Source organism: Periplaneta americana, chromosome 6 (genome assembly GCF_040183065.1).
Source record: "Periplaneta americana isolate PAMFEO1 chromosome 6, P.americana_PAMFEO1_priV1, whole genome shotgun sequence".
Lineage (NCBI taxonomy): Eukaryota > Metazoa > Arthropoda > Insecta > Blattodea > Blattidae > Periplaneta > Periplaneta americana.
In genome coordinates this window covers 76,737,758-76,761,762 of record NC_091122.1, presented here as the reverse complement: position 1 = coordinate 76,761,762, position 24,005 = coordinate 76,737,758, and the positions used below count along the sequence as shown (strand labels likewise).

Sequence of the window (24,005 nt, the reverse complement as noted above, 5' to 3'; positions counted from 1 at the left end):
ATCGCATCGGCCCCTTTTAGTTTTCCTGTTTGTGACCAGATCAGTCACAGTCCCTCCTCAGGTGTCCAGGTTCGCCGCAGGACCAGCAGGTTGGCACTCCTCGTCTTCGTTGCTCAGGTGATTTTGGTTGACGTTCCTCGGTGTCGGCCGCCGCGACGCTCCTAATCCGGTGCGATGCCGAGACGTTCGCCGTCAACTTTGCTGCCTCCATTCTGAGGGCCGCCGTCAGAGCTGCGTTGATGGTGCGATGCTCTGCCAAGAGTAGCTGTTGTCTGATTTCGGGGTCTCGAACCCCGCTGCCGAAGGTGTAGGCCGCATCTCCAGCGATGAAGTCAGTAGGTAGGCCCCTGAGGGCCTTATGGGCCAGTTGTTCCACCGCCATTGCAAATTCTTGCTGGGACTGGGTCCTGAATGCTGCCGCAAGTTGATGGTCACCATAACGTCTCTCCAGGGCCGCCATTATCTCAGCGGCTGTCCCATCTTCTGGAACGTTGTGAAGAATTTCCGACGCCTGTCCCTGAAGCGCGGCCAGCAGCTGAGTGGTTTTCTGTGCTGGCGTCCACCCATTGTGCTCTGCGATGGTCTCGAACTGGCGACGGAATATCGCCCAAGACGTCGTACCGTCGAACTTCGGCGTCTTGACGTTGTAATGTCTGGCTGAAGGCGATGGTTCCGCAGGGCCACTATATGGAGTCCTCAACTCTATGGCCGCTTCTTGCATGGCACGTCGAACCTCCTCGGCAACTATCTGTTTCTGTTCTCTAGCCTGGCGATCCACCAACGCGAGGATGTGCTTGTTTTCTACAGCATGTTGGTCCATCAGGACACTCGTTTCTCTTGACGACGTTCGAGAGCGCGAATTTTGCCGTCAAAATGGTCTACATCCTGTCTCAACTGAGCTACTGTCTCGTTTTGTTGTAAAATTCTGGTTTAGTTTATCTAAATCGTCCTTAAGTTCGTCTTTTACGATGGCGACAATTCCATCTACATGGGCCGAAACGCTTTCAATTTGCGTAGTGACGTCATCTTTCACTCCGCTTATGTCGCCTTTCACTCCGCTTATGTCGCCTTTCACTCCGCTTATGTCGCCTTTCACTCCACTTATGTCATTTTTCATCTCCGTTTTCACTTCACTTATGTCGTTCTTCAGCTCACTGATGTGCTTGTTCATTTCGTCTTTCATTTCTGCTTTCATTTCCGCGATGGCATGCAGGATCTGCTGTAGGTTCTCCATTGTCGATAATATCCCATTTCTGACACCAGTGTGACTTTATTTCAACTCAACAATAGGATTTTATTCTTCCAACAATAATTCCTTTCTACAATTCACCTTAAACGCTCTCGTCAACAGGGGCAGCTTTCGAAGAGGGGCTGCGGAGCTGCAGCACCCCCAGACATTCGTGACTCTTGTCTCGTTTTATGTTGTGAAGTACATTTATTATACAGTCTCTATTTAGCGGCTCGAATTTTTACAATTTAGCTCTCATCGACATGCTCGCAATCGTTAGTGAAGTCACTTCCTCCCCTGGTGCTGCCAGAGCGAAGCCAGAGACAAGGACTATGGGTGAAGCCACTTCCTCCCCTGGAGCTGCCAGTCTCTTCTCGGATGCTTTGCGCGTTAGTTTTACCCCTCCCCCTGCTGCCCCTGGCCGACAATCCAGAGTTTCCAGGCGCTGCAAAATTTGCAGCAGCTTGTCAGTAGCGCGCAGTTTTAAATACATTTTCTTTAATGTTGTGAGTGTAACAAGTGCAACAATGTTTAATTCTGTACAATATTTACAGTCTATTCAGTTCAATACCTTAACAATTCAGTAGAAATGTGAAATTAAGTGCCCATCAGTTGAATCTCATAATGGAAAGAGTCGCTAAAGAAAGGCTCGCGTATTTTTTGCTGATTTATCCAGTATCCCTGCTTTCTTCTATTGATCTCCACTCAGTCTGTATTAGATTAATGTGTTTTAAAGACAATTCCATCAGCTGGGGCAACAAGGTGGAGTTTTAAAATAAGAACAGTAAATGTTGTTCATGAGAAGAAGGAGCCATTGCTACAATGTTTTCGAACCATAATGGAATCTGAAACATCTAACAACATCACAATAAATGAGGCAAGCACCCTGGTGCGTGCTCTTGAAGATCCTGAATTCAATTTCTGGCTCAGTTTTTTTCATTTATTGATGTATCATGTTGATATATTATACAACCAACTACAACATTGCCAGTTAGGTATTTATAAGGTCCAAATCTGCATATAAAATAATTAAATTATGGTTTATTTAATGACACTTCAGGGGTTATATCAGCGTCGCCGGTGTCCCGGAATTTTGTCTCGCAGGATTCTTTTAAATGCCAGTAAATCTACTGACATGAGCCTTTCTCATTTAAACACACTTAAATGCCATCGACTTGGGCCGGGATCGAATCCGCAACCGACTATGCTACCGAGACCGACTCTGCATATCAAGCTTTGTTAATGCCATACAGACAATAATATGGAACAGTGTATAGTTGAGCAGCGAGATCTGTGAAAATGAAAACTCTAGAAAGCATCGTAAGATCGAAGGGATTCAGACAAGGGTTGCGGCAGCTGAGAAGGTATGTGACCTCATTATCACACAAGCTAACACCCGATTCCAGTTCATAGGTAATCTGATATCTTCTCTTCTGTGGCAAGAAAAATTTGAATGCTAAAAAAGCTCATTTCCTGAAAGTTATCTAAATGTATGTGTGAAGCATTTTCTAATGTTCGATAAAGACAAACTAAAAACGTAACTCACTGTGTTATATCAGAGACAAGAATTCAGAAATATCAGTGACGCAGTCAAGCTCTTGCAGTTTCTTCTATCTGAGAGCTCACATGTCTCATTTTCAGAAGTTGTGAAACTACTACGCATAACTATCACCATACCAATGACAAATTCCGAACCAGAACGTTGCTTTTCGTGTTTGAAAAGAGTGAAATCCTATCTTAGAAATACGATGAGAGAAGAGATACTGACCGCATTAGCTGTGTTTTCCATTGTAAAGACTATGTTAAACGACATATCGGATTTTAATAAGAAGATGGTTCAAAAGTTTGCAACCTTCAAGACAAGGCGCATGGAACTAATCTTTAAATAAGATAAGTTGCATGGTTTATTTTTGTATGCAGCCCCCCTGAATTCAATATCCACGAGCCGCCACTGCTCGTCAACAATAGGATTTTCACTCAACACAGTATTCGTTAGTGCACTCCACTGACGACAATGACAATTTACTTGGACTATTACGAACAACAATGAACTGTTAATCTTAACTAATATTTACAAAGCACTATTTACAACACAGAACAGTCAGTTCTCAGTTCACAGTTCTTCTAGCTCAGTCACTCGAGTTCACAGTATCTCGAACCACAGACCTTCAGAGGCAGTCCACTGTACTCGAACTCAGGTCCCTCCAACTGCGGTCCACTGCACTCGAACTCAGGTCCCTCCAACTGCGGTCCACTGCACTCGAACTCAGGCCTTCGGATGCTGACACAGTTGCGGACGCACACTCGAGCCGAACTCCGGTACAGAAGACTGGCTTGCTTGCTCTGGCTTACTCACTGACTGGCTGACTAATCAACTAAAAACTGCCTCGCGTTCACTTGCGCGCGTAATTTATACTCACACCACAGTTTCTGGAAAGTACGACTTCTCGAATTATCTGGCTATCTCCACTTCGGATGGACTTCTCTAGAAGATTCGGGAGGGTCCGTCCCCCTTTACTCCGTAAGTAGCAGCTGCGCGCGTACTCTCCCCTCGTCGCGTTGACGTAATACACCCCCCTCTCTTCTCTCCGCCGCGCGCCGTCCCTCAGTGCTCCGCGCGATCTGCTCTCTTGCGGGACGCTGGTCGTGAGTTCGAATCTCACGTCGCTGTCACAATATCTTGGATTGATTTTTAATGATGAAATTGTTTTTCATAAGAAGATGATTGTTTCTACTTTAAAAAAATTTCAATTTATGTAGCTCACTCTTATTAAATACAGATTAAAAATTATCCATTATAAATGAATATATGTGGTCAGATAAAATTAGCTGTAGAAATTGGTCGAATTTATCAGTGACAGGTTATCGTATTTAGTATTTAAGGGTAAGTGGTGCGATATCATAGTTATAAATGCTTACACCCCTATTTTTATAGTACTTTTGGGTGATCGGAAGAGAAGGCCTGAAGGCCTAAACTTTACCAGATGAATGGTTATGTAAATAAATCATTTGAATGGGTTATTTATGAAAGGGCCTAAGTCGCTAATTTTGTGAAAATGAGTTTGTAATGTAATACTGCTCTTTGGGTGTAGATACATTGATTTAGATATGAAGAGGACTAAGTTTCACACTCTAATGCTTAGTAGAATTTATGATGTAATTTTTATTTCGGCCTTAATTTCAAAATTTCGGTCTGTAAGCAGTTTTTCTTAAATTGCCAACAATTTAGTATTCAAGACTTAGGCCCTTTCATAAATAACCCATTCATTTAGACCAGAGTTAAAGAATGGAAGAAAAGGATTTATCTTACTGCAAATAATAATGTATTACAAATTTATGATGCTCGTGTGTTCCATAGCAAGTGAGAGGAGTGGAGGGCATGGATCCTATATATGATGTCAAATGGGGAATGAAAAATGAAGAATCTGCATTGTCCATTGCGTGTCCTGTGGTGAAGTGTGAGTCTGAGGTGAGTTGGTTATGGTAATTCTTGTGATGTCAACTCTATTGATGTTTAGGACATATTTTGTTTTTACTGCAAACATCCATCGACCTTTTCTGACAGTGCCTTATGACGCATGAGCATGCTCCAAACATTAAAACCATAGTATTAATTTCGTCTAAGTTTCATGAATTGTAATTCGATATTTATTTTCAGCTGAAATATCTTTCCTTACAACTTTATTTGCATTTGGAATTGATGCGTTATTTTTTAAGAAAACTGTATATCACATAAAAGTGTTCTTTTTACGTTTAAACTGTTGTTGTTTTTACAAATGGCTTCATTGAAATTTAATCCTTTACATAACTGGCACCTTACTACATAATAAATTACAGAGTAAAAAAACAAATCAAACAGAAATTAAAACACACAAAACAAATAACATAATATGAGGTGTATAGTTCCAAAACCCGACATTTGCGTTCTAAGTGGTTTAGAGAAAAAGCCAAAAAACTATCTGTAGTATTTCCAGTGTTGAGATGAGCAGGAAATTTTTATAATAGTCTTTAATAGTAAAGCTGAGGATAAAATTACATGTTTGAACTAAAAGTATGTATTTTTGTAAGAGTTATTAGATTATTAAATATGAACATGTCGTGTTTTGGAACTAACTATTGCAAATGTCGTATTTTGGAACTAACAATAAAATATATGTCGGATTTTGGAACTAACAATAAAATTTATGTCGGATTTTGGAAATTCTAATAACATTATTTCCCATAAATAATCCACATTTTATACTAAAAAGCTATTAATTTTATTGAATCCATGGAATATAATAAACAATTGTCATTTATATATATATATATATATATACATATATATATATATATATATATATATATATATATATATATATATCATCAGAATATTATATTTAACCTTCATTAAGTGTACATTTTAAATCCTGAAATTCTCTTCTCCCTGTGATTCACAGATAGTCAATCTTCTTCATCCTCATCCTCGTTGTAAATACGGTCTGTAATATTCTTGCAATATTCCAAAGTTTCCATGTCTCTCCAGTTATCTTAAACATTTATTTAAGTAATTTGTTAACAATACTTAGTTCATCCTTATAGATTATACATGTGTTTTTGTGCAAGTGTGATTTTTCCATCCAGAGTACGTTTTCCCCTTTTTCAAAATCCTTTGTACAAATTTACAATTCTTCTATAGTTTTGTTCACCCCTTATCGCAACTCCATTTTTTATTCCCTTATCTTGATTCTTTTACAGAATTTTAGTTTGAAATGCCAGCCATTTGGTGGCTTCAAAACAGTTTGTATATTCGTTTTCCAGTTATAAACTGGACAGTCTATACTTAACTTGTTTATGGTGTCATTGTTGAAGATATTGCAGTAATCTTCGGATTTCATAATGTTCATCTTCTTTGCCTCCTTCTCAATTCCATAAAAAATTCTATCCGTTGGTATGGAGGAAATGGAGTGACTCATTTTACCTAATTATTCGATGAAGTCTTTCATAGCATATCACTTTATTTCACATTTCTTGCTACATGCATCCTCTTCTCTTCTTTTTTTACTGGCGGAAGTCCAATTTTTAAATGCCACTTAAATAGAAGTCCCACCCAATTCTTTGACACTTGCAAGATTTTTAAGAAAGTTTGTCAGTAAACTGGTAGAACACGACCTGCTCCCATCCTCTTATGTCTCACTGTTCTGTTAACAAAATATGTTTTAGGATAATCAGCTGTTGTGTATTCAGTATGAATTCATCTCGAACCAACTTATTAGGGACGCTGTAAAACACTTTGTAAAAGTGGTTGATATCGCACTGAGTTAGGAAACGTAATTGGTTTATGGGTGAAGTTTTGAGTTCTGAGAGAGTAGTGACCAATAATCAATACAAAACATTATCAAATACAGGCAAGCATCGCACAATCACTGTAAAGACAAACATTACAGTTAGCATAAAACTTAACTTCCTATCCCTTTTCTGTGTTTTGTCTAGTTCTTTGTATCACCGACTCGACTCTCCTTCTTCCATGCCCAGGCTCTGAAGGCGAAATGTGTATGTGAGATTCTATGAAAATTTTACTTCTATAAGAAGCTCACATAACACGTCAACACGTTGTAAAAATCTGCACAGCTCTGAAGTACCAATATAATGAAGCATATTCTTATTCAGCTTAAGATCCATTGTCGATTTTCCCAGTAAGTTCCGTGCACTGAAGAATTATGATATTCTAGAAGAAAACACTAGTGGCATAAAGAAATCACACACTTTCTTTGTCTTGAGCAAAGATGTCGACTTCTGGAACGTTACTGCCTTCATAGTTCACACAATGGAAGTGTAAATGTCGGACTTTGGAATAAACTGCGTATGTCGAGTTTTGGAACAATACCTTAACAAAATAAGTCGGGTTTTGGAAAAAACTCCATATTTTAAAGCTTGATTTATGTTAGAAATATCGAGTTTTGGAGGATGAAATAGTGTTTTTCCAATATATTTCAACCCAAAGATGTAAGAAATGATCGTAACTCATTTTTCATAAAAATGGCAGATGTCGACTTTTGTAACTATACACCTCATATAGTTTCGTAGTATTACTTATTATGTATTCTGAGTTCACAAATTATAAAATTATTTTAATTACATACAACAGAACTCTATAAAGACAAGAAACCAAGTGCAAATTGATACAAATGGAATACATTTTCATATTGTTACATTATTTTACATAGTCTGTGTTACAAATTTGTTAATATTACATACAATTTCTAGCATCCCAATATAATTTACAAATGTTACCTTGACTTTGGGAGTATACATCTAAACCAGGGCACGTTATAAGGTGATTTGACTTCAATGTAGCACCGGTATTGCAAATAGGGCATCCATGTGATTGAAATTTCATTCAGGGTTATAAATAACTATTGTTGCTGACGCAACCTATTAAACCCTACTACTGCTGCTGCCACCACCCTATCACTACTATACTACTACTACTACTACTACTACTACTACTACTACTACTACAACACCACTACCACAGTACTACTACTACAGTGCTGTTACTACTACTACTACTACTACTACTACTACTACTACTACTACAGTACTATTACTACAGTGCTGCTGCTACTACTACTACTACAGTGCTGTTACTACTACTACTACTACTACTACTACAGTACTATTACTACAGTGCTACTACTACTACAGTACTATTACTACTACTAAGTGCTACTACTACAGTACTACTACTACAGTGCTGTTATTACTACTACTACTACTACTACTACAAGTACAATTACAACCATACCACTACAACTACTGCTACTATTAGCAGTACCACCACCCCCACCCCATCTCCCCTCCACCGCCGCTGCTGCTATTGCCTTCACCACTATTAATCTTTGATAATTTAGTGCATTTCTTGTTGGATGTAAAGTTTTCTATGAACTCTTTGGATAAAGAAAATGCAGTGTATATTTCAATCCATGTGGTACAAGATCTCATCCATTTGAGGGATCTCTTTCTTTAGTCTCATTTTTAATCATCCCTTTCCTTTTTGCACAATAAGTTTTCGACTAGTTCTGCTGTGCTAAATAAAACCTTACATTCTGGATATGAATGAGTAGAAATGCAATAAATGGCATAAACTGCTTGATATTAACAAAATTGGCATGTCTTGCTGTTGTGTGATAACATTTACTTTTCACTTAGGCCGGAAATTCACACCATATTGACATGCGTAACAGGCTATAATATTTTAAATATGTAGCTGAAACTTCAAAGATGAGCAAATGTATGTATTTAGGAAATGGACACGTTCATGTTAAAGACACACTAAGAACTTGACATGAGAAACGAAATTGGCAACCTATGGTAGAAAATCGAAGTTCTAAAAACTTGTCGAAGCATGGCACAGTAGATGGGATAGAAATCTGTGTCATGTAGGGGTGATTGTGGTGATAATGGACAAATGGTGCAGTTCTGACAGAGTAATTGAGACTACACTACAGAATCCTTGAAACTATATCATTATTCTGTACGAATCTAATTGCAGGTTTTGAAGCCAGGACTCTGACATGTAAAGTTATGATCTTGATTTTGAGCTGATGATATACTAACTATAGATTTTGATGAGATCAGAAGAATGAATGTGTAGAAAAATTTGGAATGAGGGTAACCTGACAGATTGAGAAAGAATACAGAATTGAGTGTGTGAGAGTTGATGAATGTAGTACAGTTGCTTGATAGGGAAGAATGAGTACGAAGAGGAAAGTAATTTTGCTCATTGGATGATGTGCATAGATACTGGCACTCCTCAGTCGACTGAATTTCTGTAATGCTGATTGTAAGAGGCTTATTGTTATATCAAATAAATTTTCATGCATAATAGAAAAATTGCATATAAAATGTGTGGCTAGTGGAAAAATTCTTCTCGGATCTTCATTGTCCAGTCAGCTATAAGTCAGACACACTTACCATCACCCGGCACAGAAATGAACAGTCCTGTAGACTCTTCTCCATAGGGTGAGGGTGATTTCAGACTGAGAGAGTCTCCCTTCTGAAATTCAACATTTGCGCAAGACATTCCAACAGAACAACTTTGGCAACAGAGAAATTAGTTTGACCCTCAAAAGGACCTTCTCTGACAAGCCACCCACCTAGGAAAAAGAGGAGATGAAAGGCATGGCATACATTTCATTCTGTGGCTGCAAAAGGGTATTTGTCGAATACAGGGGGGAGGGCCATTAATCCTTCCATTGAAGGATTTAAGGAACCAACCTGGACAAATACCCAATGTCCCATCCCTACCTTCCCGTGGTGCAGCTGTTAGTAAGCATAATTTTACAAGCTGAACTAAAGGAAGGGGCTACTCATCAATTAGCACTGATCAGCTTCATGAGTTAATGACCGAATTTGGTATAATTTTTCTTTATTCAATATCTAATTCCCTCTTTACCCTTTCCTCTCCAGTCCTCTGACTGAACTCCTACTTTCTTCGACCCCAATGGTATTAGAGCATTCGAGGCCTAGGGGTTCATTTCACTTCCCTTCCTACCCTTTCTACTCTTCTGTTCCTAGTGCTGACCTGCTATGGCACTAACATCGTCCTCCAGTGGGTTAAGGAGGGAAAGCTGGTGATCAACAAGATATCCCAACTAGGTCTAGTAGACCCGTCGACCAACAGCAGGTGTGATCCTCCAGGCATTCCGGGGGTTGTGTGTGGATGAAGTAGCCACCAAAACGTTAAACTATGGCTACAATTCGCCATTTATTCAAGAAATGGATTCTGAACACCTCAAAATTTGTTCTTCAGTGGCTGACCACGACAATATCTTTGAAAAATATTGGAGTGCAAGAGGCCAAATGACTTTATTGTCAAATGTCTGGCATTAGAAAACAACAACAACATTTCATTCTATTGTCCCACCTCAATCAAGATTGGTTGACTGCTAAGGAAACATGGAATTAAGATCACAAAATTTCTTCAGAACTTACTTAGACCAGTAAAGGACTACCTTGGTCTTCGGATACCTGGCATGTTTAACCCTAGGATGCATGGCTCTTTGGACTTACATCAATGCATAATGGGGGCCTCAAAGGCCCCCTTTATAATTTCAATGGATATTCTTATCTTTTAAGTTCAGTTTCAATATTTTGGTATTCTTATTCAATTAGTTAATCAATAAAGTGCTATATTGAATAATTACACACCATGTATATGTTTTTAGTATCTAAGTATGATAATTTCTCTATATGCACAAGTTCTGAAATTATAGTTCCATTACATAAAATGCTCCTGCGCCGTGGTGTCGTGGTCTAAGGCATCCTGCCTAGGACTCGCATTACGAAATGCGTGCTGGTTCAATTCCTCATGAGGGAAGAAATTCTCTCATGAAATTTCGGCCAGTGTATGGGACCAATTCCCACCCAGCATTGTGATGCACTTGGGGAACTACGATAGGTAGCTGAATCCATTTATGAAAGCCAGCTATAACGGCTGGGGGGAATCATCGTGCTAACCACACGATTTCTCCATTCTGGTTGGATGATCGTCCACCTCTGCTTCGGTATGTGGACGTGAGGCCAGCAGCCCTCTGGTTGGTCATGGTCGTTCATGGACTGTCGTGCCTAGGATTATTATATAAAGTGAAGTCCAATGCCCTTTTACTGAAAACAGTCTTCCTAAACAAGAACACTATGCTCATTGCACACATTCTTAGAACATTTTGAACAACACTGAGCAATTTTCCTTTCTAAGTCACGTAGGCACAAAAAGCATTTTCTATTTCCACTTGCTGGGGCCGTTTGATTCCACACCGGAGAAATGGTTGAAGGGCATTTATGTTCAAGTTTGAATTGTCGACTCTGTGCTTCATATGTTGACTTATAAGTTCAAGGTTGTATCATCGCGCCATGTTTGTTTCTTATGGCTGATAAACGTTGTCCCTCCAGATTTGTACAGTATACAGTAGGCTACAATATTAGTTGTGGTGAAATAACTCCATGCATCTTTCGATATTGATGAATATTCCTCTTACGGGACCAGGAGAAATTTTTGGTAATATTATGAGTATGCACCCTGTTAGAAAGTGGCAGTGTTTTACTCCACTGAGTTCCAGCATTGCCAATCACAGTGTTCGCAGGCTGGAGTATATTTTCTGTGTTATTCATGTCAGATGCTTCATCACTACTTCCTTCTTCATCACTACTTACTACTCATTCTGAACTATCTTACATAGGCCTGCATCCAGGTTCATTCTCTGAAGCGTCGCTAGATTCATCCAACTATTTAGAAATTGCGATTGAAGAATTAGAATTGTCTGTGCTTAGTACTTGCAGTATGCCTACATCGCCTTTCTTGAGAATCATTAGGTGATGCCATACTCTATCTAAAAGAATAAAACTTTCTAAGTTTAGAAATAAATGTGTAAATAGAAGTAAGAATAAACATTTGCATGATTTCTATTTTTTTCTCTCTATGAAGCCCGGGGGGGGGGGGGAAACATCCCTATGCACCGCGACCTGAGGTCTGTTGTGCGTCCCTGGGATGAGTTGTAGCCCAACGACAGCACGCACGCCAAACTGACCTAACCCCTAACACCCAGTCCCGTTATCCCTCTAAGTCTGTGTACCATTCCATCCCAACAGCCCCCAACCACATTACCCCCTCAAACGGTCTGAGGTGTACGCCACCCATCCCGTCGGGAGGGGAGTGAGTTCCGTTGCTGGGTCACCAATTACCATGCTTTGAGATATCCATGGAGGCTGGCCGAGAGCGTTAGGAGATTCGAAGGGCCGCCGCAGGCGTGATCTGAAGACCAAGAAAGACAACCGGAATGATAAGAAAAGGATGATGAGGGCGCAAAGGAAGTGGCGAGAATGAGTGGAGTTCCATACGCCTGATAAAGTTACCTCATATTCATCCATAGTAGTGAGGGAAAAAGCCAGAAAAAATTCACTCAGGCAACTCGTCTCAAGCGGGGAATCAAACCCCTGCCTGCTGGACTCGGGAGCAAACACGTTACGAGACCACAGCGGTGGACAACATTTCTATTAGTAAGTCACAAAAAACACAATCAGGGTAATAAAAATACTTATATTTCACAGCTCTGAGAACACCAGCATATTCTGCCAAAGTTAAATAAAAAAATGATTACTATTTAAAAAGTTGCAACAACTGCCACTAGGGTACAAATGTCAGAAGTGTCAACATTCACATATTAGCAGTAAAACATAAAATTGTATGGCTATATAATGAATAAAGCAGGACAGGCCTGAGAGGCCCCCGCTGTGCATTATACATGTAGCATTAACAAAACATAATTTTAAAAAGTTTATCTTAATGTATCTCCTTAAATGATCATACAACATGTTCTTAGATATATTTTAGAAGATTACATGTAGTTTGGTGCAATTTCATAATATTTTAATACTTTTAAGAGAGTAATTAAATTGATGAATGGCCTGAAAGACCCCCGCCATGCATCCTAGGGTTAAAATACCATGTGAGTGTGGAAAATACTACTTTGGCAAGATGGGACGTACCATTATGGAATGCAGCAAGGAACACCAATGCAACATAAGATTACACTACTCCGAGAAGTCGACAGTAGCGCAACAAAGTCTAGAAATGGGCCACAAGATGGATTTTGACACCACCACCATCTTGGACAAGGCATCAAGTCATTGGAACCTGTTATCAAAGAAGCCATTGAAATCCAACTAGATGATGATAATATCAACAGAGACAGGAGCCAACAGCTGAATACAGCATGGAAAACTATAATCAACACACTTCGACCATCCAGAGAATGACAGGTGTCACTGGACGGGGAAGACACTCTGGCAGAACAACTTCGGCAACATAGAAACTAGTTTCGGCCCTCTTAAGGCCTTTGCTGACTACCCTCAACTGTGGTACAAGAGAAGACTAGGACTTGGCACAGATGGAGCCTTCAGCCGAGCATAGCATGGAAACCTGCCACACTTGCTTCAACCAACCAGAACAGACAGGCTGTCTGGACAAGGTACTAGGTCCTGATTAGTCTGCAGGGGAAAGTCCAACTGACCTCTTCTATACCAGCCTGGGCATGGTTCCACGTAACTTCAATCCCTTAAGAAGATGGTGGATCTAGTCATCGAAAGCTTGGAATCAACAATCCAACTCACCTAGTTGAGAACCCGAAAAAAATTATTCCATATCCAACACTGGGAAAGTCTGAAGTCCTATTATATGTATAGTGTCTGAAATGAATTATTAAATGTCTAAACGTTTTCTTCTTTTAATGTGGCAGTGGTCATGCAGTTGTTTGTTACTTGAGAAATTCGTGCAAGTTGCTTTCGACTGGGATCTATTTTCTCTGCTTTTGTAGTACCTAATTTTACTTTTATAGGTCCGCCGAGTTAGCTCTGTAGTAATGCGTCTGCCTCCAGACTAGCCGGCCTGGGTTCAATTCCCGGCGGAGTCAGAGATTTTCATGTAAAATTTCTAACTCGGGACTAGGAGAGATGGCAGTGCACAACTTCTAATCACTAGATTGTGCACCAATATGCCTGGATTAAATCCCAAATCTCTCCACAGTGCAAATGAAGAGAAGGAATATGTCCATCGGATGGGGACATTAAGCCTGGCAGCCACCTTGGTGCTATGTGACAGGAGTAGGCTACATGCTGGCGCCAGGTTTCCCCTTCTCCCTTCCTCACCTTCACCGTCATCTCACCCATTCCCTACAATACACTTACACGAACACTTACACATACACTCACCTGGTACACGACATAACTCTTCACAGATACACATCATGCATAATGTGGCCCGCCGAAGTGGTGTGCAACTTGAAAATGGGTCACAATCCTGCCATCTATCCACAGTATGTGGAACCCGAATCACGTTAAGTGAAGTGGGTAGTCATTAGACACACATACACACACTTTTACTTTTATTTTAAATTGTTTTCAACTATAATACACTTATATGGCTTCAATGGCTTCTTTGATAACAGGTCCCAATGACTTGATGCCTACTGCAGTCGCACTCTGTGTTCTGTAAAATATTTATTAGTTCCTTGAGTAAATGAAACAATTTCGAAATATTTCTTTCTCACTGAAAAAGGAAGTTCTTTGTCCGTAAACTTTCCAGCTCTTTTCACTAATGAGTCATTACCATTTCTCTCTCTCTCTCTCTTTTTTTTTTAGCTGTTAATTCATTTTAGCGAAATGTTAATTATAGTTCATGTCAATGAATCAGTTAGTCATTATGGAGCATGTCGACTCCATGCCAAATTCACAAGTACTTTCACTTCATTCTGTTCATGACCATATCCTCCAAGTGGTCAACCTCCATATTTAGGTGAACAGAATATGCACAGTTGTATTTCATTTCTAGAATAACGCCATCCCTTTGTTAATTTTCTATATTACATTAAGTAAGCACACTGAAACCAAACCAATGTTTTTAGTGTTATATGAGCATGATATTTGAAGTTGTTACTTGATATTGATTTAGCTTCTTCTGTATAGACTGTTTAAAGACAGGAGGATATTCTAGAATGTGAGGAACTTACAGTTACAGTAGAACCCAATTATCTGTCATCCTGTTAACCGATCGGCAGATTATCTGACTGTTCCTTTTTTTTTTTTTTCTGCAAACAAAATATAAAGTACTATACAGTAACTTGCTGGAGAGGGTGTTTTTCCAAACTTGTAAAATAGTCACTATCTGCTTCCACACAATTCCAAAACCCGTGCACAATTCAGTTCTTGTTCTCCTGTTGGAGTGGACGTACAGTAGGACATATGTAAAACATCTTCCATGGATGTCGAAATAAAAGGTGTTCTGCTAAGTATTGAAAAAGGCGCAAATAATTGAGAAGTTTGGGAAAGCAGAAACTTTATCTCCTGTCGAATCAGAATACGAGATTGGCATTATAACTGTGCGCGATTTAATAAAAAAAAAGGTAAATTGTATAAGTACGAGTGTATAAATCTACAACATGAGACCTCTACTCTTCTCTTTCTGCAGACAACCATCACAAGGAGTTCCCTTGGCCCTTAAAACCCATCATTGAAAACCAGACTTAAATTAGAGAACTTATGATCACTAACTAGCATGTTAAACACAACACCACGGAGGAAATTACGAAACTACTGGTGCTATGCACAGACATTTCTCTAGCCCTCACTACGAGCATGCTAAACAAGACCCGGCTATCGACTGATTACTTGTACAGGATTGATATCATATCATATCGCTGACACTGGTTTGTGAATACGAAAAACGTTAGTTTGCTGATCATCCACTGGAAGCCCGCGCTAAGAATGTCTATGAATATGTCCCTTAAGGTCTAAATATTATGTACTTCATTTATGGAAATCTTTCATGGTACGGATTATCTGATTTTTTTTGATTAACTGTTCAGTCCACCCCCTTCATTACCACGGATAATAGAGGTTCTACTGTATAATGAAAATACAATTTCCAACTTTTGAATGTTCAGATCATATTGGAGATAAACTAGACTCAAACAAGGGTTCTGGAAACAAAGCAACACCTGACATTAAGGAAGGTTTTGTTGCAGATACCGACTACAAGGAAAAAGAAAGTGATAGCTATTTTTTATAACATACATTTCACGCCATCTTAAGAATTCAGTTGCTTTATCACATTCCACATTGTTTTATTGTTTATAGTTTATTTAATATTCAAATGATATCCATGAATAATTTAATTTAATACTTACTTACTTGCTTACAAATGGCTTCTAGAGAACTTGAACGTTCATTGCCACCCTCACATAAGCCCGCCATCGGTCCCTATCATGAGCAAGATTAATCCAGTTCCTAGCATCATTTTCCACCTCCCTCAAATCCATTTTAATTTCTTTCTCCCATCTACGTCTCGGTCTCCTCAACGGTCTTTTTCCTTCATGTCTCCCAACTAACACTCTACAGCAGCAGTCATCAGCACAGAGCACCCTGGGACTAGCGTCTCTTACCCGCAGAGAACACACTGCACTATGGTGCATTCGTAGCTGCTAGCAAGTGTGCTCTCTACCTCTTCCTGCTGCACAATGGGGCACACGGGATGGCTCCGCTTACCCTTTACACATTTCAGCGAGTGCTGACAACCACTCTACAGTATATGCATTTCCGTGTTCATGCATACATGCTACTTGCTGTGCCCATCTCAAACATCTGGATTTTATATTCCTAAATTAAATTTATTATTAACTTCAATTGATTAACTGTACAGTGTATTTCAGGAGAGTCGTTTGTGTGCGTGAATACATAGCTGAATTTGAATGTATGAATGTCATTAATTTTGACGAAATTACATAAAATAGATGTAGGTATATCACAATCATTTTTGGAGCTATCTACTTATCTGAACGCATCTGATTATGTACGAGTTTCATTGTATGCTTCATATAGTGTTAATAATAATACTTTAGTCTGAGAGGACACTGTGCTATATCATCAAGATGATCCCAGCACTGCTGATTGAATTGTTGTCTTCTGCTACATGACTCATTTACAAAGGGATTTATCTTGATGCAAATAATAATGAATTACAAGTTTATTATGCTTGTGTGTTCCACAGCAAGTGACAGGAGTGGAGAGCGTGGACTCCATCTATGATGTCAAATGGGGAATGAAAAGTGAAGAACCTACTTTGTCCAATGTGTTTCCTGTGGTGAAGTGTGAGTCTGAGGTGAGTGGTGTGTGACAGCTCTTGCGATGTCATTTTTCTTGATGCTGAGATCACGTTCTGTGATGCCATAAACAGTATATCCATATAACTTCTATAGTGCATGATTATGCCTTAAATATTTGTAGAAAAATTATAATTGTTTCTTAGTTTAATGAACGTGATTTAATATTTACTTCATCAGGAAAGAACTTTTATCATTTATATCTTCATTTGAATTTGGCATTGATGTACCTGTATTGTTGATTAGCAATGCTACGTATCACTTACAAATGTGTTTCCTACTTTCAAACTTTAGTTGGTTAATAATCTACTTTCGTTTCAAGGACGCAAATACAGTGAAACCTCTCATTTACGGACATCGAAGGGACGTAACAATCTGTCCGCATCTGGGAGGTGTCCTTTATTGGGAGGGAGGCTCCCCAATCTAACAGTAAATTTATAATATGCATTATGTATCCCTTCACGCTTTAAATGAAATGTATTACTGTAGTTTAATTCTAAACACAGTATACTACAGTAAATTCTTTGTAACTTTGAACTACAGTAGATAAGACCGAAAAAGGAAAATACAATACTGTGCCATGCAATTTTATTCCAGGTCTACAATTAATGCAGTACTGTAATTTACAGTTTTCAACGTAACCTTTACGTTCAGGTGTCATGTCTCTCGAAACAGAAAAACTGAGTGAAGTGAAGAGAATAATCTTACTAATTCTATCATGTGTCTTATATAATTTCACGATTGCGGAAACCTTGGATCCATCAGACAGGTTAAATTTAATGACTTTGTTTATCCACCTGCTTCCAGCTAACAAGAGGTAGCCGGATGGGCTAGTGGTAGCCTACGAGACCTTATTGTTTTCTTTCATGTTAAGGAATTTCTGTACTAAATTTTCCATTTTTGTAACATATTAGGTCTTGAAATCCAAGTTCTGTCTGCAGTCAGGAAGTAAAGCAAGCTTTAGGACTATGAAACAGCTGTCCATGTCCGTGTCTGAGAGTGTCCGTAAACGAGAGTAAAATTTATCATTATTTCTATATTATTTCAGTTGGGACATAAAAATCTGTCCATATATGAGGAGTGTCCGTATCTTGGGGGTGTCCATAAGGAGAGGTTTCACTGTACAGTTTTTTTCTGATGCAGCCTCTAAATACCACTATTACTGCTGCCACTATTGCTGCTGCTGCTGCTGCTACTGCAGGGCAGGAGGGGAAAATAATGAATGTACAAATGTAAAGTACAGTATATAACACGCCATTTATTATCTCTTAAGTTTCAAAATTACTTCTTGAATGCCATGTTCTCAACATAGCCTCCATTATAGTCCAGACATTCCTTGCATGCGCTTCGTGAAATTGTCAACCACATGGTTCAGTATGTCTCCATCTATGACCACAACTTCTTCAGTTATGACTACTTTCAGCTCCTGCAGAGTCCTAAGAGTCTCGTATATACTCTCTCTTTCAAATATCTCCATAAGTATAAATCGAGAATGGGAAGATTGGGTGAGTGGGGGGGGGGGGCTATACAATGTCACCAGACTTTGAGATGAGGGACATGAATACATTTTTGACGAACGCCATGCTGTTACAAGTCATATGGGTGGTGGTCCCTTGTTGCAAGTAAATATTCCTTGGATCTACTCCAAGCCTTCTCAGTTCTCCAATCACAGACGTTTGCAACATTGTCACAATAACACGCTGAATTTACTATCACAATTTCTTCTCGTCATTTTGGAAGAAAAACAATCCCACAATTCCAAACTGTCCAATCGTAACACCACACAGATATCTTCGAAGAATGTAATGGTTTTTCAATTGTCTTGGAATTGTTACGTAACCAGAACCTAATAGGTACTCTGTTAATGAAACCATCCAAATGGAAAAGGCCTTCATCGCTCATAACTAAAGACATCCAAACATCTGAATTTTCTATCATGTTTAGTTTGATAAGCAAAGTTAACTTCTTTGTTGATCTGTGGGGAAAAGCTTTCGGGTAACTTGAATTTTCTATGAGTGGACTCTGATTTCACTTGCATCCATGGATCTTCGAGAAAGACCCAATATGCTGACTTGTTTACGAGCTGACTGACTGGACTCAAGCCACATTCCCCACTGTTGTCACTGTTTTAGTTGGGCCATGGTTAATGTCTACATCACTACCAGAATTTTCGAACTACTCACTCATTGCATAATTGTTTTTCGGGAGGAAGGAATGACACTGTACCTGGTATATTCAAGTGAACGAGAAACCACCTCTGTGTTGTTACAAAAGACTTTGTGTCGTGGAAGAAATGAACAACTGCAACACTATGTGCCATTGACCAGCACTCCATTCAAGTGAATGGTAGAGAGCACAATGCAAAATATAATTCCAGCCCATTCCACTTCTCCTTCCACTGACAGGGCATTGCCAACAGTACAGCTTCATATCTACCGTCATTTAGCCTTGAAATGTAGAACTGCTGCTGCTGCTAAGTGTACTGGAATTTTGTCGTTTTTAACCTCGTTTTTGTCCATTTTTAAGACTTTCAAAGCTTAAGCGGAATTCAAGAAAGAAACATAATTAATAACACATTTTTCGGTTCTATAATGAAAAAAACAACAAAAAGGTGCCGGAATGTAATGCATCAATGCTATTACTATTGCTGTTCCCAAAATATATTTTGAATGTGAGATAATTCTTGTGGTTTAGCCCATTTTTTTTGCTAATTTAGTGCATTTATTGTAGGATGTAAAATGTTCTATGTTCTCTTTTAATAAAGAAGGTGTAATCCATGTGATCCAAGATCTCATGTTGAGATCCGCACAGTAAGTTTTAGATAGGCTTGCTATACAAAGATAACATTACATATTGGTGGATGGGTGGAAAATATGTCATATTGCCTTGTATATATATATAGTAATTTAACGTGATTTCTTGTTTTACAATAATATTTACTCTGTACTTTTCAGATTATTCAAGAGAAAATTGTGATCTTATTCACTTGCATATCAGGTTAGAGAATATTTGAGAAGGAAGGACGTATCAATATATAACAGAAACTTCAATATATGAGCAATATATGTACTTAAGAGATGGACACGTTTATAATATAGACACACTAAGAACTTGGCAGCCACTGACATAGCTCAGTCGGCTGAGGCACTTGCTTGCCAATTTGCAGTTGCGCTTGGGCGTGTGTTCAATTCCCGCTTGGGCTGATTACTTGGTTGGATTTTCTCTGAGGTTTTTCCTAGCCATAAGGCGAATGTGACGTAATCTATGACGAATCCTTGGTCTCATCTCGCCAAACACCATCTCGCTGTCACCAATCCCATCGACGCTAAATAACCTAGTAGTTGATACAGCGTCGTTAAATAATCGAATTTAAAAAAAAATAAATAAGTTGACACGAAAAACGAAATTGGCAGATTATGGTGCAAAATCAAAAGTTCTGAAAACTTGCTGAAGCAGAGATTAAGTGCATGGTGCAGCATGGGAGAGAAATCTATGATAAATAAGGATGATTATGATGATACTGGACAATTGGTACAATTGTAACAGGGAAATTGAGACTACACTACAAAATATTTAAAACTGTATTATTATGCTGCACGAATCAAATTTGAAATTGCTCGTATTTGAAGCCAGGACTCGTACATGGAAAATAATGATCTTCATTTTGAACTGATGAGGCACGAACTATAGATTTGGGTGAGATAACGATTCTTTTATGAGAAGAGTGAATGTCAGGGAGAATTGAAAAGGAGGGCCTCCTGACACTTTAAGAAACAATAGAAAATTCAGTGCTTGAGAATTGACGAATTTAGCACAGTTAGTCGATAGGAAAAAATGAGGACAAAGAGGCAAAAGAAATGTTGCGCACTGGAGGATGTGAACGTGTACTGGCAGTTCTCAATGGACTGATTCTCTGTGGTTTATGTCTCTGTGGATTATATCACTGTTAGAGGATTATTACTATAATTTTCATGTGTAATAGTAAATAATGCTAGAAATAGCTCGCATAATATACAAAATGATTTGAATGCCTACATTTTCTTCATTTAATTGATAATAGTGATAAAACTTGATAGTGTTCAATAATAATTACATTTATTATCACAATATTTATTATTGAGAAGTATTAATAGTTTTCTCTATTTTTTAACTTCTTTGCACCTATAATATGCGAGAGTTTGGTGTAATTCTCTGAAGCGAACTTGCAGCATACTGACTTTATTATAGATATATTAATTTGTCCTACAGAATTTATCTGTAATAATGTCAGTTGACATTGGATACACGTCAACATATATGCCTAACTTGGAGTCAGGCCACAAAGGGAAACATCGAAGGAGAAAAGTTCGATCCAGTGCTGTGGATTGAATTCTGCATAGCTCAATGGTCAGAGCGCTTAGTACGTAGAACCAAGGACCCAGGTTTGATCCCCTGCGCCGGAGCAAATTTTTCCCCTAAAATATTAATTGTTAATATTACAGATAAATTCTGTAGTACAAATTAATATATCTATAATATTCTCTTAGCTAGCAGTGCATAATAAATGCGGATTCCCAGTTCAGTTGAGTGTGCTCCTAGTATAATGGCAGTTGGCATTGGATACACGTCAACATATACATCCCTAACTTGGAGTCAGGCCACAAAGGGATACATCGAAGGAGGAAAGTCAGAGTGCTTGGTATGTAGAACCAAGGACCCGGGTTCGATCCCAGGCGCCGGAGCGAATTTTTCTCCTAAAATATTAATACTGACTTTGAAGTGAACTACCTATTAATTTTCTAGAATTTTTCCCATACTACTTAAGTTACTACTACCGGTACTTGATAATTTGTTCTATTTTGAAGTTGTTAATGTATGTACTTATCTTTTTTAGCTGATTATTCATTTTAACACTATTATCACATGCACTCTGTAGCATGCAACAATGAAACTATCAACTACTTTAAATATAAGAAAAGCATAAATATGTAAATCATATGTTTGCATAACAAAATTGGATGACGTCATTTTTTACATCAGTTTAGCTAGTTGATATTATAATTCATTACTTTAAAAGAGTAACATTCATATTTCAGTGTATGTAAGCTTTGCAGTCTGATTGCTTCAGTCTTCTTTACTATATTTATAATTTGCAGAAAGAAACATTTGACGTGGATATAGTAAAAGAAGAGATGAAGGTAGAGGAAATGAGTGAGGACTATGAAGAGTTGACAGAGAGGTGAGTGTGTATTATTCAATTCTTCAAACTATTAGTAATTTACTTTACTGGTTGAAGTGAACCATGACGTAGAACATGCATGTTATATGTTATTGTAACACACAGGAAGAAAGTGTGATCTCACCATCATTTGTCGACTGCTGCTACACAGATGGCTATGGGAGCAATAGTGTTGGAATAGATACATGCAAAATTATTGTATAGTACATACCGCATACAGAGAATAAACCTTAATTCTGGATTTCACCAGTTTGCCAATATTGAATACACAGAAGATAAATTCGCCTTTTCTGAGGAACCTAAACGCTACTTCTTTAGAATGGGCGTAAATTTGGAATTGCATAAGAATTAAATTATGTTTAGAACACATTCTCTTAATAGAAACGAATTGCAGTTTTTAGAAAGATACTTTCAATACATTGATTGGCACAGACTTTGTATACATGCATGTTTTCTTGTGTCTCTAATATCTTTAAAATAGTTCTTTGCTATTCTCAAATGTATCAAATTTTGACTAATTCCTCTGTACAAAGAGCAATTCAGATGTATTTCTCAGATTTTACTTCTGTCATATTGTAATTAGAATACTATGTTGGAATGTTACATAATTAGGATAGTCTTTCAACAACTGTCCTGTACTATTTATCTCTTGCAGAGACATTCGTTAATCTTAAACTGTTGAATTAGTGAGCAGGTTGTTGTCTCCTTCACAGATAATAACGGACCAGTTAGATAGCTATTGCTATATATCTCTGTATAAAACAATTGATAGCTTGTGTACCCATGGAGAATAATGAAATGTTTCAGATAGTATCACAGTCTAGTATATACAGTCACGAAGCTCAATACTTACTAAATATGCAAACATAGACAGTTGAAATATGCATCCATTGATAGTTGCTAACTACCAGGATCGCTACTATCGTCTCATCACAGACTCTTTCCCCAGCAGACGATATTGTACTTTCAATATCGTATTCTTTTGAAAAAATTAACACCTTCCTTCCACTATTGAAATATGAAATAGATAATGTTTATATATATATTATTTTCATTAACCATATATTATATTTTATAAACTCACCTTCCTGGATCTTTCGGAAGAAGGATAACTCTTGACCTCTTTTTCTTACAATATTTATAGTACCACAAACGTCTCCTTGTCCCATATTATTATTCAAATTATTGTATTTTAGCCATTTACAGTTATTACAACCGATAACAAATATTTCACAGTTTACACAACTTTTCACAACAAAGTGAAATACGGCACAGTCAATGCCTTTTCGATCTAGACCAGGCCATAATGTATGTTTTATTTTATTGGATTATTTTACGATGCTGTATCAACACCTAGGTTATTTAGCGTCTGAATGATATGTAGGTGATAATGCCGGTGAAATGAGTCCAGGGTCCAGCACCGAAAGTTACCCAGCATTTGCTCGTATTGGATTGAGGGAAAACCCTGGAAAAAAACTCAACCAGGTAACTTGCCCCGACCGGGATTCGAACCCGGGCCACCTGGTTTCGTAACGTATGTTCGGGTTTTCTATTTCAGTGTATGTAGCTCAGTGAAATATATTATTACTTTATTGCGTAGCATTGCTAAGTTTTATTTAGTGTAATGTGTCCATAAGTTCCGTTAAGTTAGTTAGTTTGTTAGTTAGTTAGTGGGGTTGAAAAAGGACACGTCAGCTACTATGGCTATTTGCGCCCTTATCTAAAATCATTCACTAAACACGAACACAATACAATAACCAGAATGCTTAAATCAGTTTACTTCTTGTTGCATAATATGTTGTAGAAATAATTACAAAACTCTGTTATTTTAATGTGAAGAGAATTTTACGTGTTAACATAATCTGTT

At 38.2% G+C, this 24,005-nt stretch overlaps 1 protein-coding gene across 6 annotated transcripts in view; it reads left to right on the top strand.

Annotated features, from left to right (window-relative positions):
* The window catches only part of LOC138701432 (oocyte zinc finger protein XlCOF22-like), a 106,290-nt gene that overhangs the window by 26,980 nt on the left and 55,305 nt on the right, over nt 1–24,005 (top strand). For all 6 annotated transcript variants that reach the window (XM_069828310.1, XM_069828308.1, XM_069828307.1 and 3 more), the window contains 3 exons: nt 4,587–4,697; nt 16,809–16,919; nt 22,056–22,138. In XM_069828310.1, the coding sequence (XP_069684411.1) occupies nt 4,587–4,697; nt 16,809–16,919; nt 22,056–22,138 (305 nt within the window). The remainder of the gene's footprint in view (nt 1–4,586; nt 4,698–16,808; nt 16,920–22,055; nt 22,139–24,005) is intronic.